We start from the raw sequence: 20,350 nt of genomic DNA, 5'->3' as shown, positions 1-20,350 counted from the left end.
AATCAACAGAAGCAGTTGAATTGATTAGAGAGAGATTGTGATCAGATGAAAACAATTACAAAGCCAAAATGAGCGTGACTCTGCAGCATATATTGACCTGATAGCTCATTTTCCAAGCTTCCTGGACAATGATTCGTGGAATATTCAAGGGTTATTGGAATGCCCACCTAATTTTTCGACTTGGCGGATTTTTTCAGTTGAAATTATGAGTTAAGACTATTGGCACTCTTCCGTTACTTTCGTAGAACTCCTACTCTATGTTTTGAGTTAGACACGGCGTTATGAGTAAGACTATTGGCACTCTTCCTTGGAAGTTTTCGTGATAATTTTTCAACTTCATCTCATTGTCCAGGCACCGTGCACTGCAAGATAATTTCACTGCTTTTTAGACTTTTTGCTGAAATTTCCCCATGAACACCAAAGTTTTCAACACATGGCTTTTGTGCTTTTAATTCTCAAATTGAGTGGGTCATGACTATCAACCATGAGTAGTAGGTTGATATTTTAATTTTTGCCCCCCAATTTTTCTTATCAGTCATCATCTCTCCATTAATTGCATTTAATTTTAAAATTATCCTTATTTATCATTTTTGTTTTAATAATTCTTATTCATATTCCTTCGGGTTATTTGTTAAACGTGTAAAGTCAAATTTTTCTTTTTTTTTTAAAGTAAACTTTTGTAACTTTTATCTAATATATGAAAATGTCTCAATAGAAAGTAAATGATATAACCAAAAATTATCTCTATTAAATATAGTTATTTCCTAAATGGTAAAATATAATCCCTTTGTTCGTTTTGAATAAAAAATCTGATGTAATTCAAAAAGCGTCTTTTGAATTATAGTATCATTACTCAAAGAAAAATAATTCCAAAATTCTTAACAAATATGTATTTTTTAGTTATTATTTTTAATAATTTAAATTTTTTAATATGTTAATAGTTTTATTTGGCCCATATTTTTCACCTCATTCTCTGATAAATTTTAGTGGAGTGAAGAACTGATAAATTTTTTATAATAGATTCTTACATGTAATTTTAGAATGGAAAAAGGCTTCCCTACCACCACCTGCACATATGCCTTCTTTTTATGGGAAATTATCAAATTAATCCTTACTAAATTTTTTGTTGGCTAATGATATCTCCAAATCCACTCCATTTTTAAAAAATAATTACAAAAAGTACACATTATTTTTTTAAAAATTAAATAAAAAAGAACTTTGGAGAACAAATTAACAAATCTATCTTAATTTACTTTTTGTGACTTAAATATTTTTTATTATATTTGATCATAAAGATTGCTTTGACATAAGTCTAAATTGATTATTTGATCCTTATAAGGAAAAACTAATTCTTTAACTTCAATATTTTCTAATTTTATACCAAATTCATTATTTCTAATACTACTTTATTAGTATGATTATAAAACATTAATTAAACAAACATAATGTCTTTATGGCACAATACTCATGTAAATTATTAGCTTGTCAAATTTATATCATTTATTTGTAAGGTAGTGAAAATAATAATTAGATTTCATTTAAAATATTAGTTCAGATAATTAAATACATAAATTATTAGATACAATAACTCATGTTTGTTAGGCAATTTTTTCGTTTTATATCATAATAATACAATAGAAAAATAAAATTTATATCAGAGTTCATGATCAAATATAGTCAAAGAAATCTAAGAAGCAAGATAATAGAAGGATTTAATTGATTAACTCTACTAAATTTTTATTAATTTGTATTTTTTAAAAATATTGTGAATTCATTATAATTATTTTATAAAAGTGGTGTGAATTTACAAAAATAATGGGGTGGAAATATCCCTACCCTTTTTTTTTTGTTTCTTTCCTTTGAAGCTAAAGATTCAACACTTAGTGAAGACACCACCACCACGTACGTGTTGAATTTTGCCGCCACTGAATTTTTGAAATTTTTTTTTACTATGTTTTTAATGAATAAAATGTATGACAAATGATATTTTATTTTAATTGTGTTATATAACATGCGAATTTATCAAAGCCTAAGTCAACCCAAACTATAATCAAATTAAAATGATTTTAGTTGGGTTGAGTTGGATTGCCGCGCAAACTTTGGGTTGGTTTGGTTTGAAACTTGCGCTTGGATCTTCGGTTGCATTTGGGGCTTACAACAAATCGACCCCAAATTTTTTCTTCCCGCATCCGTGCAATGATATTACATGTAATAAAAATAACACAGGCACAAATGACAAAAATAATTTTTATTTTGTAGTGAATTTTTTTTATAATGTACTAGTTTTTATACTATTTACTGTTGTGTACATATAGTTGGCATCCACAAACGTTAAGGATCATTACTTATTTTCCTTTCAAGTTATTTCATATAAAGATAAAGAGTAAAAACTATTTATATAAAAGTGATTAATGGGGCTAATAAAATATAATGAGGGGGTCAAATATGACAGCTCCTATACTTATATCATCAATCGCTCGACCTTAGGTTATTTTCCTTGCTAACTTGAGTGAGACTCATCGATACAGCTAATGTTGGATTTCTTGGATGAAGTTGCTTAGAAGCCAGCTGTGCTTATACGTAATTCAATTCGAAGCCTAACTTGTGTTTAGAGATGGCCAATGGGTCGGACGGCACGTGGCACGGCAATACACGAGCATATTTCGGTAGGGCACGGGGCACGGCACACACGTCTGCCGGGCCGGACTTAGAATTTTACGCACACATGCCTTAAAAACACGGTACGATTAGAGATGAGCTAAGCACGACACGATAAAAAAGGCTGCAATAAGCACGTTTTATTTTTTAATGAAGGTAAACTTAAAATTTTATGATTTTACAAATAACTTGAAATTGAATTTTTAAATTCATTAAATTCTTAGTTTAAAAAAATACTATAATTGATTTATTTTTATAATTTATTAAATAAATAATTGATATCATGATTTTAATGAATAAAATTATAAATATCATGATTTTATAAATATGCATTAATATTATTATGAACTATGATTTATAACTTTATGTAAGTACAAGTTAACAATTAAGTTAACCTTTAAAAAAAATTTATTATTATTGTTGTTGTTAAGTATTAAGAAAATTCTAATACTATAAGGTCAAACTTAATAATTAATATTATATTTTCTTACTATTATTAGTTTATTATTATTAAATATGAACTTGAATTTTGAATTTTCGATTCTATTAAATTTGAATAAAGGCATAGACCCAAGAAAGAATACATATACTTGAAAAAAGTACGCCAACAGCTTAGCATGTGCTCTTAAAAAAAATTAAAAAAAAGAAAAAAATTATTGGGTTTTTTTTCTTAGGCATGGCACGGCACGGTACAGCCCACGGCATGGCATGTGTCGGCACGGCACTAATAGACACGACACGTGTGCCGGCCCTGTCCTAAGCAAAAAAATTATGGCACGGCACGAAACATATAATGGGCACTGCACGGGCACAAGCACGCATGGGCCTTGCATTGACCATCTCTACTTGTGTTATTGCTGCCTCAGGTATATTAATTTAACTTCCTCTTGGGCATCAGATATTAGTCATCTTGCTTGCAAAGAAACACTCGCACTTAATTAGCCTTTTCGGTAACTATGGTTTGCAATAAACCTGCTATATTTTCTACCATAAGAATCCAGTCAAACACTTGTTCGAGGGCTTGTTTTGTTGAATTGTGCTGGTGGCAGCATGAACAACAAGGCAATTGTTGACCATTCCTATTGTAAAATGACAAACAATTCTAGTATTTACATTGTATATATCAATTCTTATTCAACTGCTTGAATATCTTTTGGCACCGAAAGGAATGTAGGAGATACTAATCCCTGACCTGTTGCAGAAGCTCCAAATTGATTCAAGAAATGTACCAAATAATTCAATGAAAAGTCTAACTCGCTTCAAAAAGTCAAATTCAGCACAATAGTAAAGAACAATGATTTAGTCATCTATATTGCTCATGTTAATGATATGTTAATGAAAGGCTTCGATTTTTTACATGAAAAAGATACAGCAATCTAAAGAATAGAGAACAGCGATTTAGTAATTTATATTGCTCATGTTAATAGGATTCAACTTTGCACATGGAAAAAATAAAATAATCTAAATAGAAATATAAGTTCACGGGCGTCTTTAATCCTTTCCTTACAGGTCAGTTTTTTAACGGTAAATTCTAGCCATATGACGATACCATGTCAACTATGGAATCAAATGCACCATTCCGATAATGGAATTGTTATAGATACTTGAAAAAGTGCATACATGTTTAAGCAAATGGATTCACAACACAAATGAGTTGAGTCAATCCTGTTCTTTTTTTTTTTTTTTTAAATCAGTATACAAATATATTTCTTAAAATATATAAGATTTGATGGTGTTTTGACTGTTCCCTCTTTATGGGTTTTGCTTCCCAAGATGAAACTTCCCATATACAACAATTTAGATTTAAGAAAGTAGAAAATTTTCAAATGTGATTGTGTTATATACATGAGAGTTGATATAGTGCGCCAACAGGGTGAGTGACATGTTTTCATTGATAGAGATATGGGCCCACAACATAGCTCCACCAATGAGAACTTGCTGCACGTCCTGAAATATCCCACATCGCTAGCGAGTTTTTTTACTGGTTTATAAGTTACGTACTCCCCTAACTAAGCAGTTGTGTTTTGGGTTACAAAGATTAATAACAAAATCGTCATGGGTTGCGTGTGCAAAGCAGGAAATAGGCCAATAATTTTAATTTTACAATATACATCATGTGCTCTTCATACAACATACTCTTCATCTAATAAGGTAAAGTTCAATGCTCTAGTGTGAATCTGTGTCACATGCACTAGATCCCTCGAAAGTTATTACATGAATGTTTTGTTCCAAGAACTGATTTTGACATTTTTTCCTATTATTAATAGTGATTAGAAAAAGGAAAGCAATAAAAATACATTCATGAAAATCTCAGTCTTCTTCGTTATAGTTGAAACATGTGCTTGGATCTTCCATTGAATTCGTAGTCTGGGAAGCAAACTAAATGGATCCCACATTTTTTCACCCCGCAGCACTCACACTTCAAAGGTGGAAAAATACTAAAATGGACTGCCTCAGGAATGGAATTGCGTTTCCAAAAACCATTAAAATCCTCTTCACAGAACAGATAGTACCCAAAATGTAAGTGATCTGATTTTAAATAATTAACTCTGCTCTGAAATAACCGTTTGTCATGCAGATCACAATCTTTGGTGGTTTTCACTTTCAGCTCACAAGAAAACGAAAACCATCTGCCACAATCTACATGACGGTCTGAAAATGATAAAATAGCACTAAATGCAAAGCCCAGTACTCTGTTGTTATTGAAGAAATCTGGGGGCATCTCCAAGGTTATAAAAGATCCCTCACTTTGAAAATTAAACCACCTTGGAATTTCATTCCTAGCTAGTACGACATGACTTTTTTCCATGGGAAAACCTCTCTGTACCAAAAAATCATAATTTTAAACCAAAAAAAAAAAAGACCGTATAAATTGTAAGGAGAGAGAGTTAAGACACACCTTTTCCCGTACTTCTTTCCAACGGGCAGCTACCACATGGCCCATATGCTCAATTCTCATGGCATCTTCAATAGTTCCTGCAGTAGAATTACCTTCCAATTTAAAATTATTGCTCTAGTTAAAAAACACTGCCTATAAGATTCAGAACTTAGAGAATAAACCTATTAATATGGTTGCAGTGCCGGGCAATGATTGGCATCTAACCATCGTACAAGGAAACTTTGGTAAGGATTCATGCCCCTCACAATAATTTAAGAGGAGGTGTCGCAACACAAAAAGTTGGATAATGCTTTCTGGTATCTTCTCAATATTGGTTTTCACTAGATTCAATATTATTGGCGATGATAACTGGCCAAGACGTTCGGGCAATCTCCGAAGATTTGAGCAACCACGGAGATTAAGAACTCCAAGAGATTTCAGCTTGCATAGGATGCTTGGGAGACTCTTAAGCATTTTACAATCCGAAAGGTCCAGCCACCAAAGCCTAAGTAGAAGCTCAAATGATGAGGGCAGTTCTTCAATTGCAGTTCCACTTAAATATAGCCGGCTTATGTTACTAGATGAGATCTCTGGAAGCTTCTTCAGTTTTGAACAACCAGAAAGATCAAGTTTGGTAAGAAATTCCAAATTAAATATTCTAGCTGGAAGACTTTTCAGGCTTTTGCTATCTCTTAGATTCAAGATAACTAGCTTGTTCGGATGTGAAATCAACGTGGGGTTTGGAATTTTGGCAATTAGCTTCTTGCAGGCAGCATGGATTATCTGGTTTAACTTACCATGACGCTGCTCGATCAAAAAGAAGCCAACACAAAATCATTACCATGTATGATAATTCAACGTTATTATTGAAAGATTGCACATATTTATCAAGATATACATACCTTCACACCATCGCAAAGTTGTTCAATGTCGCTACCAGGCAGTTCAAGAAACAAAAGCTTCTCTGCATTAAGGTTTGAAGGCAATGACTTCAACGGGCATCCATGCCAGTAAAAATACTTCACTTCAGCAAATCCGGGGTCTTGCAAATAAGACACCTTACATTTGTTCTCTCCATTGAATGATGAGTTATAGAATTTCAAAAATCTCAACTTACGCATCTTTGTGAAAGTATTGGGATTTAGATGGATATCTTTTACGTTTGACATATCCAAACAAATGCCCTCAATTTTTTCTGTCCCCTAAAATCCAATTAAAAAAATAAAGTTAAAATCAAAAGAAAAATGATAACCCAACCAAGACAAATTTTGGGGGCAAGCATGTCATTAATTCACAATTAGAGGTAGTTTAGTTATTAATTCAACGTTTATTTATTCTTGAGTAGAGTTGAGGTGGGATCGGAGTGGGGCTCTCTGCCATTACAGGAATCAAATTTCAATAATTCATGTTTATGGTTATTGCTAGGCAGCTAAACTCTTAATTGCAAATGCACAAAGAATCATAATAATACACGTAATATTTAACATACAAAGTATGTATGTGTAGTATACAAGTTGACATATAAATATGCTTACAAACGATCACACAAGTTGTCATGGCAAATATAATTTATTGTTACATCATTTAACCACTTTTTTTTTTCTAATCATTGTCACACTTCTATTAATTCTAAGACTCATCAGTTCGAGCGTATATAAATATATTCATATCAAGTCTGTAAATGCTATAATATTCAAAAATATAATCCACAAAAAAATGCTTACCGTATTATATGTAAGAACTTCATAGGTATCCTCATGATGCCACAGCCTACTGCAGTTTTCAGGATTAATTGATTCTTGTCGAACAATTTCCCGACCCAATTCTTGTAGTAAATCATGCATTGTTATCTTGCTGTATGAATCAATAGCAATGAGAGATTTATCAACAAGAACACTTATTCCTATTTCTGGGTAGAAGCCGCTTGCATTAAAGAATTTCATTACCAGATTTATACCCTCGCCTTGAAAGAAACAAGCAACATCAAGGAAAATATTTTTCTCCTTATCGTCCAAACCATCGTAACTTATTTTTAATACCTCTAGGATACTTCGATGGAGGATACTTTGCAATTTATTTATTGCACTTTCCCAGACTTCTTTTTCCCTTTTATATAGAAAGCAACCCAAAACTTTAATAGCTAAAGGAACACCTTGAGCATATTTCATTACCTTGCTTGAAAGTTTCTCGTAATCAACATCAGGATGGTTTCGTTTGAAGGCATGTCGACTAAAAAGCTCAAGAGCGTGATGATATTCTAATGCCCCCATCTCATATATTTTACTCACCCCCCAATTTCTAAGCACTTGTTTATTTCTGGTGGTTATTATGATTCGACTCACAGGCGTCAACCAATCAAGACTTCCAATTAAAGATTCCAATTGGCTGAAGCAAGTCACATCATCAAAAACAATCAGAACCTTCATGCGGCTGAGCCTTCGAAAATTGAGGCCAATATCAAGAATCACATTTTTATCCTTCAATAAATTTGATAGAAGTTTCTTTTGCAAGCAAGCTAATCCTCCCGGTCTTTGTGACTCTTCTCTAACATTTTCAAGGAAGCAAGAACCTTCAAAATCGCTAGAGATTTTGTCGAAAGTAGCTCTAGCGATTGTTGTTTTGCCTATACCACCAATGCCCCAAATCCCTAAAGCCCAAACATCTTTTGACTCAACACCTAATAGAGATTCAATTTTCTCAACTGTTGATTCTACTCCAACCAGCTGGTTTTTGTTATCACACGGCCGAAACACTTCATCCAATCTCTTCAAAATGTGATTAACAACTTCATTTATAAGTTCCGACTCACGCCTAGCAAATACATAAAATTAGCGCAGTAACTTCAAATTAATAGGAGGAATTTGCATTAAATATGAAATAAGGGAGATTAATATATACCACTACTAGTCTATAATCTCCCAATAAATTAATAACTCTTAAATTACAGGAATATGTGAGAGTTTTTTTATGTTTTTTTTCCCTAATGTTGGTATATGAGTGAGAGGTTGAAATTGCTTACAAAACGACAGCTCACCACTAATTTTGTTAGATATATATTATAAAATTCTCCAGCTTTTATTATTAATTCTGTCAAAATTATTTTATAATTATGAGAGCACAAAAGTGGGGAAGTCAGGAAGTCTAGAATTTGATGCCTAAAAAAATTTAAAAGTGTAGTTTAGCATCTGGAAAATTTAACTAAAAGTGCTGCGTGAATTTTATTTAATGTTAAATATTAGTATGAGAGGTGGTATCTGAGTGAGGGGTTGAAATTGCTTAAAAAACGACAGGCCACCCCTAATTTTGTTACATATATATTGTAAAATTCTCGAGCTTTTATTATTAATTCTGTCACAATTATTTTATAATTATGAGAGCACAAAAGTGGGGAAGTCAGGAAGTCTAGAATTTGATGCTTAAAAATTTTTTAAATTGGAGTTTAGCAGCCGGATATTTAACTAAGAGTGCTGCGTGAATTTTATTTATTGTTAAATATTAGTATGAGAAATTAAAAGTAACTTTTCACCTGATATTCTGAGAAGGAAAGCCCGACAAACTGGCTGCTTCCTTCAAAGCATTCCTCCAACTCCGCAGCTTCTTTGGATTCTCCTTAAAACTTTCTTCAAGCTTCGAAAATAAATTGCCAAAACTCCCAGTTTGGTTTCTGACGTCTGATGGATCAACCCGATAGAAAACCGGAATTACAATCTGTGCATACTCTTTCTTGCAGTCGAGGATCTTTACAAGTTCATGGAGACACCATCTAGAAGAAGCGTATGATTCAGAGAAGACGATAACTGAAATGGCTGATGCTTCAATTGCATTCACGAGTGACTCCGAAATTTCATCTCCTCTGTTAAGTTGGTCATCAATGAAAGTTTGGATATTTTGTCGACACAGAGCAGAACAGAGATGGCTAGTAAAGTTGTCTCGGGTGTCCTCTCCTCTGAAACTAACAAACACATCATACTTCTTGTTGTTTCGTGAAGAATAAGCCATAATCAACAGAAACAGTTGAATTGATTAGAGAGAGATTTTGATTCGGATGAAAACAATTATTGAACCAAATGTGAGCGACTCTGTAGAATAAATCGATGCCATGAACCTTCCTTCAAGTTCCGTGATAATTTTTCAATTTCATCTCATTGTCCAAGCACCGTGCACTCCACGATGATTGATTAATTCAACTGCTTTGTAGACTTTTAGCTGAAAAGTCCACACGAACACCATACTTTTCAACACACGGCTTCTGTGCTTTAATGCTCATAACTACCAGCAACAAGTAGGGTGATATGTTACTTTTTATCTCTGAATTTATCTTATCGGTCCTCATCTCTCAATTAATTGTATTTAGTTTCAAAATTATTCTTTTTGTTTTGTTTTAATAGCTCTTATTCATGTTCCTTAGCGTTGATTTTAAACATATGAAGTTTAACTTTTTTTTAAAAAATCAGCTATTTATTTTTTATAACTTATATATGATTTTTAAACATTTACATTTAAATTAAAAAAGTAATTTTTTTTGTGACCTTTGCCAAAATGAGAAAATGTTTGAATGCAAAATAAATACTATATTCTAAGAATATTTCTACTCAATAAAGTTATTTCCTAAACTACGAAGCCTAATCCCTTTTACTCATTTTGACTTATAAGCGCATAAATGTCAAATAATAGCGTTTGATTTTTTTTTATTATAGAAACAAATAAGATGCCACTTAATTTTTAGATATTAAAAAAATAAACATGTTATTGAGACATTATATTCAAATCCATTTAGATTTCAGTCAAATTCATACTTATTCAAATTTTAGATAAAAATAAACGCTACCTTAATGTCCTTTTAATTCTCTCGAGTAATGATGAAAATTAATTTTATTTAATTTTTCTATGTTGGATAAGGGTTTAGTTGTATATCATTGTATCTTATCTTTGAAAATCTTTTAAAAGTATTTTAAAATTGAGATTATCTACCCAAAAAAAAAAAATCAACTACTTATGAATTGTTTGACCATAAATTGTATTATATGTCAAAGAACATGTTCAACTGGATAAAATCGTTGGCTACATCCTTCGTTAAAAGAAATTTTATAATATATTAGAGATAATACAACCAATTTTAATGCATTCGTTGTAACACACATGCAAGCTAAAATGGGTCACATGTGGCTAATTGTCAAAGCAATAGCAAGTTGTTAGCTTAAAGCAAAGCACATTCATGCTTCGCCTATGATAATACAACCAATTCTAATGCATGTATTGTGATGGACGTGCGAGCTAAAAGGAGGCACATGTGGCTAATTGTCAAAGCAATAGCAAGCTGTTAGCTTAAAGCAAAGCACATGCGTGCTTCACCAATAGGATCTATGAGTGGATTATTATTATTACTATTATGTATTCTACAAAGCATTTATGTTTGATAGTATGATTTAGTATAAAGTTATGATTATATGTACGTACATTATATGATTGACTGAGTCATGAGGTGTGATTGACAGGCACCATATGTGTACCCTTCCCCATAGGCTCTATGCATACGTATTGCAAGTTAAATTACTCGACCCTTGTGAATTTGTTAATTTTGCTGAGTATTGAGAGGTTTTTCCCCATTTTTACTCGTGTGATGATGATCCCAGTAAGTATTGAGAGTTATTTCCCCTGTATATTATTTGGTGCAATTTTGTCATTTATGGATATATGAGTTCATGTTTGCTTTTGTAAAGCATTCAGTGTAAAGTTATGTCATACAATTATGACGAGCACTAAAGCATTAATTTATTTTTATATATAATTATATTCATTCATTGAGCCGCAAGCTTACTATTTTCCTATTTACCCCATTTCTCTAAGGTTTCCATAGGATTTCTTGTAGTTCAATTTCTGAGCAATTGAGGTTGGGACACGACACGCATTACTGCATGACTTACATTTTGACCATGTTTATGTTTATATGTATATATCTGAAGTGTATGTATGTACAGTGAGATATGAACTATGTAAGTTTTTAATATATTTTTTAATGAGGCACATAGATTATTATATGTTTATAACAAAGGCCAAGGCTAGTGTTATATATTCATGAATTAAGTTTATGTCATGAGCTTTAAATATAAAATTGCATGATTCACCCCAGATCCAACAGAAGGGTTGAGGCGGTTTGTGTCATGTATGATATGTACATATTTAGATTCAATATAACCACCATTTGAATGATAGTTTTTAAAATAAGTGCACATGTGTCGTAGCATGATTAATTTATTGTATGGTTGACATGATACTTCTGATGTATTCTAAAATTTCTTCCTTAGTTAGAGGCATTTGTTTTAAAATTTTATTTAAAAGAAGGTCATTTTAAATTTCAGAATGTAAAATGTATTTTCTACAACACTAAAGGATGAAATGGCCTTCAACATACATTCCTTAATAAATTTTAAGAGAACTAAAAGAAAGTGGTTATTTCATTCATGGTTATTAAATCAAAATTTGAATTAGATCATCACTGGTCCAAAATAAACTACTGTCAATTCAAATTGAAACATAAAACTATGAATGGATGCATATTTAAATAAAAGGATACGTTTTTATTATATATGACACTGTTTAATTAGACATATCTTTACGGTCAGACACATTTTTAAAGCACCATTTATTTTAAAAATATTCCAGGATAAAATATATCCCTCTCCCTTATAAGAGTATTTTGCAAATAATTTAGAGCCACCACGAGTTCAAAAATAATAAAATAATAACATTGCTCGCTTGCTGGACTGGGCTGGATTGGGCTGGGCCTGCTATAAGAATGTGTTACTAGTACGAAGCTTTGCTTTCATCATCGCATACACAGTGAGGGAAATTGAAATTGATGATGGCGTTGGCCGCTCAATTCCTGCTTCGGATTCTCCAACTCGGAAGGAAAAATATAAACTTTCCGTCGTACAAGCATCGCGGGAATTATCAGCCATTGGTCTTGTGTTGCAATTACAGCACCAATGACAATTGTTCTTCAACTTCTTGTTGTTGTTCTTCTTCGAAGAATTACTTAGAATTGACGGACGATGAGCTGCTTCGCGAATGCGAAATGGACACGTTCAAATCGTCGGGACCAGGCGGTCAGCACCGCAACAAGCGCGAATCTGCCGTACGTCTCAAGCACGTACCGACCGGCGTCATAGCGCATGCCGCCGAAGACCGATCGCAGCACAAGAATCGCGTGTCAGCTTTGTCGCGCCTCCGCACGCTTTTGGCCCTCAAAGTGAGGAGCAGTGTGAATCTTGATGCGTATTCGCCGCCGCCGCAGCTTCTTCAAATCCTTCCTCCTAAGTCTACTATTAGAAGTTCAGAAGTTGGTCCACAAATTGGACCTAACAATCCTAAATTTGCTTTGGTATTACTCTATTCACTCTTGCTTCGTTTTTTTTTTTTTTTGGTTAACTACGGGGAATGCAAGCTCTGCTTGATCTAATTTTCGCAGTCGAGGGATCTGTATCAGAAGCAGCAAAATTATTGGGGTATTGCATTAAGCTTAATACTCTATCAAGCGATAATTGAACTTTAAAAAGAGAAATTGCTATATGTAATGTGTTTGATTGGCGTTTAGGTTTCCAATATTTTTTTTAATTTAAGATTTCTCTCGTATGGTGATCTTTTATAAATGTGGCAGATTAAGCACTGGAGCATTGTCACGGTTGATTCTATCGGACGATTCTCTTCGAATAGCGGTGAATGAGTTGAGGACTTCTAAGGTGTGTTAATTCATAGTTGATAGTGTGTATTACGATAAGACTCAACCTGTTGGTTAATTTAAAATTTTTATCTTCTTTCTTATTTGTGCAACAAATATAATACTTGACTAAGAGTATTTGGTTTTTTACTTTTGTGTTGTTAAGTGATGATAAGTCTGTTTTTTGTTGTCGAGTGTCTGTTTTCATTTTTTCTCCTTTTTGACTTGCACTTCTCTGTTCCTTCCCCCCCCAAAAAAAAAAAAAAATTGTACTTTTCTGCCGATGTCTTCCCAATATCCTATGATCTCCAAATGCACAAATATTCTTGTTGTGACGTTCCATATATGGTTTCTTTTTTATTTTGGTCCATTTTCCAACAATATAGGATAGTGAGAAGAATGCTTTATTTTAATGAGTGCGAAAGCAGACTAGTGTGTAACTTCATGATTTATTTATTGGTTTGCACATCCATATTTCAAATGGTTTACTGGTCTCCGGCCAAAAGAGAGGGAAAATGAAAGACTTTTGAGACAATCCTCATGGCTTTGTTGACATCAATTTGGTGGTTGATTGAGAAATGAATGATCATACATACATACAAATACTTGTTAGAGGGCTTGTTCTGTTGAATTATGCTGGCGGCATAAACTACAAGGCATTGTTGACGATTGGAGAATCAAGCTATTGTTTCCATTGCTTTGGTTGATTGATCCTTTGTTGAAGCAAAGGCCAATTGCAGATGCAATCTTTGAGGACGTGAAACAAAGGTATTTTCTCTTCTCTCTATTCAGTCCATCGTTCATTATCCTAAAACACTAGAGTCAAAAATTAAAAAACTCTATGATGTGTATATATTGGCGCTGCAGGGGAACACTGAGGAACATTTTACTATCCATCTATGCAATTAAGAAATCTGTGGATGAAACACTGGTAGAGGTATTAACATTCTCCACTAATGTTAATGATATGAGAATGATAAGATCCAATTTTATACATGAAAAAGATACAATAATCTAAATAGAAATATAAGTTCACCGGCATCTTCAATCCTTTCCTTACAAGTCAGTTTTGTAGATATAAATTCTAGCCATAGACGATACCACATCAACTATGGAATCAAATGCACCATTCCAAATATGGAATTGGTATAGATACTTGAGAAAGTGCATACATGTTTAATCGTATGGATTCACAACACAAATGAGTTGGGTGAAAATGACACCTATCCTATTCTTTTTTCAATCAATATACAAATATGTTTTTTAAAATATATAAGATTTGATGGTATTTTCACTATGCCTCTCTATGGTTTTTGCTTCCACGTGATGAAACTTTCCCATATACAACAATTCAGGTTTAAGAAAGTTGAAAATTTTCAAATGTGATTGCGTCATAAACACGAGGGTTGATATGGTGCGCAAGTGGTGTGTTAGGCAGAGCTGCACTAATAAGAAATCACTACATGTCTTGCCGCGCACCTAATCAAAATTCTTATATGCATATGTGCGCCTGATTCAAAATTCTTACTGCAATATATACAAATGCTTAAGGCTTGAGGGTATTTCTTAAGGAAACCTCATTCAATCAATAAAAATAAAATTAAAAAATCATGGATAAAAATTCAGAAATATCATGAATGAAGCACTAGCATTTAAAAAAAAAGGGAAAAAATAACACGCCGAGTAGATTAGATCTGCAGGAAAAGAAGGCCAGTAATTTTACATAGCTAAATACGTGCTTTCGGTACATTATACCCTTCGTCTAATAAGGTATAGTTCAATACTCTAGTGTGAATTTGTGTTACATGCACCACGTCTCTCGAAAATTATTACATGCATGTTTTGTTCCAAGACTAATCTTGGCTTTTTTTTTTGTAATTATTAATAGTGATTAGCAAAAGAGAAAAAAATAAAATTACATTCATGAAAATCTTAGTCTTCTTCGTAAGAGTTGAAACAACTGCTTGGAACTTCCATTGAATCCGTAGAATCTGGGATGTAAAGTAAATGGATCCCACATTTTTTCACCCCGCAGCACTCGCACTCCAAAGGTGGAAAACGATCAAAATTATCAAAAAAGAAGCGGACTGCCTCAGGAACGCAATTGTATTTCCAAAAACCATTAAAATTATCCTCTCTGAAAAAATAGCACCCCAAAAGTAAGTGATTTATTAAATACTATTTTTTACTTTTTTTAATTTTTTTTTAGTAATGGTGTATGATTGAGAGATTGAAATTGACTAAAAAACGACAGAACACCATTAATTTTGTTGAAATATATTGTAAACTTCTGGAGCTTTTATTATTAATTCTACAAGAATTCTTTTACAGGAGTTCAAAAGTGGGGAAAGAAGTCTAGAATTTCATGCCTAAAAAAATTCAAAACTGTAGTTCAGCATCTGGAAAATTTAACTAAGAGTGCTGCGTGAATTCTCCAAAAACTAAGGAACGCAATTATATTTCCAAAAACCATTGAAATCCTCCTCACTGAAAAAATAGCACCCCAAAAGTAAGTGATCTGATTCTACGTAGGGGTGGCAAAATGAATAAATGAATCGAATTCAAATCGAATTTAAAAGTGTAGTTTAGCATCTGGAAAATTTAACTAAGAGTGCTGCGTGAATATTATTTACAGTGTTGAATATTAGTATACGAAATTAAAGGTAACATTTCACCCGATGTTCTGAGAAGGAAAGCCAGACAAACTGGCTGCTTCCTTCAAAGCATTCCTCCAAGTCTGCAGCTTCTCTGAATTCTCCTTAGACCTTTCTTCAAGCTTCGAAAATGAATCCCCAAAACTCCCAGTTTGGTTTCTCACGTCTGATGGATCAACCCGATAGAAAACCGGAATCACAACCTGTCCATACTCTTTCTTGCATTCGAGGATTTTACAAGTTCATCGAGACACCATCTGGAAGAAGCGTATGATTCAGAGAAAATGATAACTGAAATGGCCGATGCTTCAATTGCGTTCACAAGAGACTGTAAAATTTCATCTCCTCTGTTGAGCTGGTCATCAATGAAAGTTCGGATATTTTTGTCGAGAGAGATCTGAATATAGATGGCTAGTAAAGTTGTCTCGGGTGTCCTCTCCTCTAAAACTGACAAAGACATCATATTTTCGCAGTTTTTTGAAGACCGGCCGTAAGAAGTCCAATGTGGCTGACTAGAGATGGTTCACAGGTCCCACCCACCAAATTTTGATAAGTTTTTGAGGAAGGAGAAAAAATAATTCCAAAATTCTTAATGGATATGTATATTTTTAATAATTTAAATATTTTTATGATATGTTAGTGATGATTCCATTTGAGTCATTTTAATTTTTATTTCATTAGAATTATATGTAAGAATCTATTATAAAATAGATAAATGTGGAACATGATGTGGATAGAAAAATTGATGTTAACATGTGGATTCTTTATCCTCACTCTACAAAAATTTATAGAGAATGAGGTGAAAAATATGGGTTAAATTTTAAACGGAATGAGAAATGGAAAAGAGTAATGATACAGCCACAAACTTTTGTACAAACTTATTTTGAACAAACTGACGTGGCATTAATTCATTGGTTGAATGAAAATATAAATTAATAAGGGTTAAAGCTTGTTTAGTCCCTATATTATGAGGTTAGTGTCCATTTAGTCCCTGTATTTTTAAAAACACCTCAAAACGTCCCTGCTACTAAATATTGACACTTATGCCATTATTTATTATTATTTTTAACTTGTTTTTACAATATTACATTTTTACAATAATGTTTCTTTTTTGGATATTAATAAAAAATTAAATTATCAAATTAAACTCAAAAATAAAATAAAAACAAAAAAGGTATATATTAATTTTTGTGGAAGCTCACGTATGTCTAAAAAATTAATATCATAAAAAATTACATTATCAATTTTTTTAGAAAAATTAATATTTTAACTCAAGAGTGTGTTCCACAAAAATTAATATATATTTTTTATTTTATTTTATTTTTTGGTGTTAAACTGGTAATTTATTTTTTTCTTTTTAATAATGTCTAAAAAAATTATTATAATAGGGTTATTTTTTTCTTTTTAATAATGTCTAAAAAATTATTATAATAGAGTAATATTATAAAAATAAGTTAAAAGGAATAAAAGATAATGGCAAAAGTGTCAATAATTTAATTGTAGGGATGGTTTGAGGTATTTTTAAAAATATAAGGACTAAACGGGCACTAACTTAAAAATATAGGGATTAAACGAGCTTTTACCCAATTAATAAAAACAAATTATGTGGGTCAAGTGATATTTAATTCAACCAATCTTATCATGCCACATCAGTTTGTACAAAATAAGTTTGTACAAGAGTTTGTGGTTGTATCATTACTCAATGGAAAAAGGCTTCTCCACCACCACACGCACATATGCCTTTTTATGGGGCAATTATCAAATTAACCCTTACTGAATTTTTTATCGGGTGATGATATCTCCACCCCTTAGTTAAAAATAAATACAAAAAGTGTAAATTATTTTTAAAAAACTAAATAAAAAAGAAATTTGGAGAACAAATTAATAAACCTATCTTAGTTTACTTTTTTGTGACTTAAATTTTTTTATTAAACTTGATTACAAAGACTTCTTTGGCATAATTCTAAATTAATTAATTTATCCTTATAAGGTAAAACAACTGAAAATTTACTTTAACTTCAATATTTTTCTAATTTTATGCCAAACTCATATATGGACAAAATGGAGGGTACAATGCACTGGGTGCATGGTAGTTGGACCTTGTTTCTAAGACCACTTTATTAATATGATTATAAAACTTTAATTAAACTATCATAGTGTCTTTATGGTACAAAACTCATGTAAATTTTTAGGCTGTTAAATTTATATCATTCATTTGTAAGTAAGGTAGTGAAAATAATAATTAGATTTTATTTAAAAATATTAGTTCACATAATTAAATACATAAATTATTAGATACAATAACTCATGTTTGTTAAGCATTTTTTTCGTCTTATATCATAATAATAAATTAGTAAAATAAAATTTATATCAAAGTTTATGATCAAATATAGTCAAAGAAATCTAAGAAGAAAGGTAATAGAAGGATTTAATTGATTAACTATACAAAATTTTTATTAACTTGTATTTTTTAAAAATATTGTCAATTATTTATAATTAATTTGTAAAATTAGTGTGAATTTACAAAAATAATGTGGTGGAAATATCCTTTTTTTGGTTTCTTTCTTTTGAAGCTAAAGATTCAACACTTAGTGAAGACACCACGTACGTGTTGCCCACAAAGATTCCAGAGAGGACGTTTGCCGCCAATGAATTTTTGAAATTTTTTTTACTATGTTTTTAATGAATAAAATGTATGACAAATGATATTTTATTTTAATTGTGTTATATAACATGCGAATTTATCAAAGCCTAAGTCAACCCAAACTAAAATCAAAATAAAATGATTTTAGTTGGGTTGAATTGGATTGCCGCGCAAACTTTGGGTTGGTTTGGTTTGAAACTTGCGCTTGGATCTTCGGTTGCATTTGGGGCTTGCAACAAATCGACCCCAAATTTTTTCTTCCCGCATCCGTACAATAATATTACATGTAATAAAAATAACACAGGCACAAATGACAAAAAATAATTTTTATTTTGTAGTGCATTTTTTTTATAATGTACTATTTTTTTAATAGTATTTACTTTTGTGTACATATAGTTGGCATCCAAAAATGTTAAGGATCATTACTTATTTTCCTTTTAAGTTATTTCATATAAAGATAAAGAGTAAAAAGCATTTAATAAAAGTGATTAATGGGGCTGATAAGATATAATGAGGGGTCAAATATGACAACTCCTATACTTATATCATCATTCGCTCGACCTTAGGTTATTTTCCTTGCTAACTTGAGTGAGACTCATCGATACAGCTAACGGCATGCACGTGGGTTGGGCTGAGTTTAGAATTTTAGGCACGCGGGCCTTAAAAGCACGGCACAAATAGAGATGGGCTAAGCACGGCACAATAAAAAAACCTGTAATAAGCATGTTTTACTTTTTTAATGAAGGTAAACTTAAAATTTTATGATTTTACAAATAACTTAAAATTGAATTTTTTAAATTCATTTAATTCTTAGTTTAAAAAAATACTATAATTGATTTATATTTATAATTTATTAAATAAATAATTGATATCATGATTTTAATGAATAAAATTATAAATATCATGATTTTATAAATATGCATTAATATTATTGTGAACTATGATTTATAATTCTATGTAAGTCTAAGTTAACAATTAAGTTAAGCTTTAAAAAAAAAACTATTATTATTATTGTTGTTAAGTATTAAAAAATTCTAATATTATAAGGTCAAACTTAGTAATTAATATTATATTTTCTTACTATTATTAGTTTATTATTATTAAATATGGACTTGAATTTTGAATTTTCGATTCTATTAGATTTGAATAAAGACATAGACGCAAAAAACGTACACATACTTGAAAAAAGTACGGCAACAACTTTGCATGCGCTCTTAAATTTTTTTTTTTAAAAAAAAGCTTATTTGGTTTTTTTTTCTTAAGCACGGCACGTCACGGCCCATAGCACAACATATGTGGGCACAACACAAATAGGCACAACACGTGTGCCGGACCAGCCCTAAACAAAAAAATTTAAGCACGGCATGGCACGACACGAAACACATAATGGGCACCGCACGGCATGACACGAAACACATTGTGGGCACAGCACGGCACGGGCATAAGCACATATGAGCCTTGCATTGGCCGTCTCTACTTGTGTTATTGCTACCTCAGGTATATTAATTTAACTTCCTCTTGGGCATCAGATATTAGTCTTCTTGCTTGCAAGAAACACTGGCACTTAATTAGCCTTTTCGGTAACTATGGTTTGCAATAAACCTGCTCTATTTTCCACCATAAGAATCCAGTTAAACACTTGTTCGGGGGCTTGTTTTGTTGAGTTGATGATTGGAGAATCAAGCTACTGTTACCATTGCTTTGGTTCATTGATATTTTGTTAAAGCAAAGGCCAGTTGCCTTTACGTTCTTTGAGCGTGCGAGGCAAAGGTATTTTCTCTTGTCTGTATTCAGTCCAT

At 31.9% G+C, this 20,350-nt stretch overlaps 2 protein-coding genes and 1 pseudogene across 2 annotated transcripts; 1 reads left to right on the top strand and 2 right to left on the bottom strand.

Annotated features, from left to right (window-relative positions):
• Positions 1-4,981: 4,981 nt before the first annotated feature.
• Positions 4,982-9,682, bottom strand: LOC18049618 (disease resistance-like protein DSC1). The gene is made up of 6 exons (XM_024187197.1): positions 9,063-9,682; positions 7,261-8,347; positions 6,439-6,738; positions 5,719-6,340; positions 5,558-5,634; positions 4,982-5,479 (listed from the first exon to the last, which is right to left on the bottom strand). Exons 1-6 carry the CDS (start codon positions 9,533-9,535, stop codon positions 4,982-4,984), a joined length of 3,057 nt encoding a protein of 1,018 aa, XP_024042965.1. The 5' UTR covers positions 9,536-9,682.
• A 2,716-nt stretch (positions 9,683-12,398) lies between these two features.
• LOC112099742 (peptide chain release factor 1-like) lies at positions 12,399-13,119 on the top strand. The gene is made up of 2 exons (XM_024187196.1): positions 12,399-12,917; positions 12,971-13,119. Exons 1-2 carry the CDS (start codon positions 12,399-12,401, stop codon positions 13,079-13,081), a joined length of 630 nt encoding a protein of 209 aa, XP_024042964.1. The 3' UTR covers positions 13,082-13,119.
• A 2,805-nt stretch (positions 13,120-15,924) lies between these two features.
• LOC112099741 overlaps positions 15,925-20,350 on the bottom strand; it is a 42,888-nt pseudogene continuing 38,462 nt past the window's right edge.

This window comes from Citrus clementina, unplaced genomic scaffold, assembly GCF_000493195.1.
Source record: "Citrus clementina cultivar Clemenules unplaced genomic scaffold, Citrus_clementina_v1.0 scaffold_3, whole genome shotgun sequence".
Classification (NCBI taxonomy): domain Eukaryota; kingdom Viridiplantae; phylum Streptophyta; class Magnoliopsida; order Sapindales; family Rutaceae; genus Citrus; species Citrus x clementina.
This window is presented reverse-complemented; position numbering and strand designations above follow the sequence as displayed.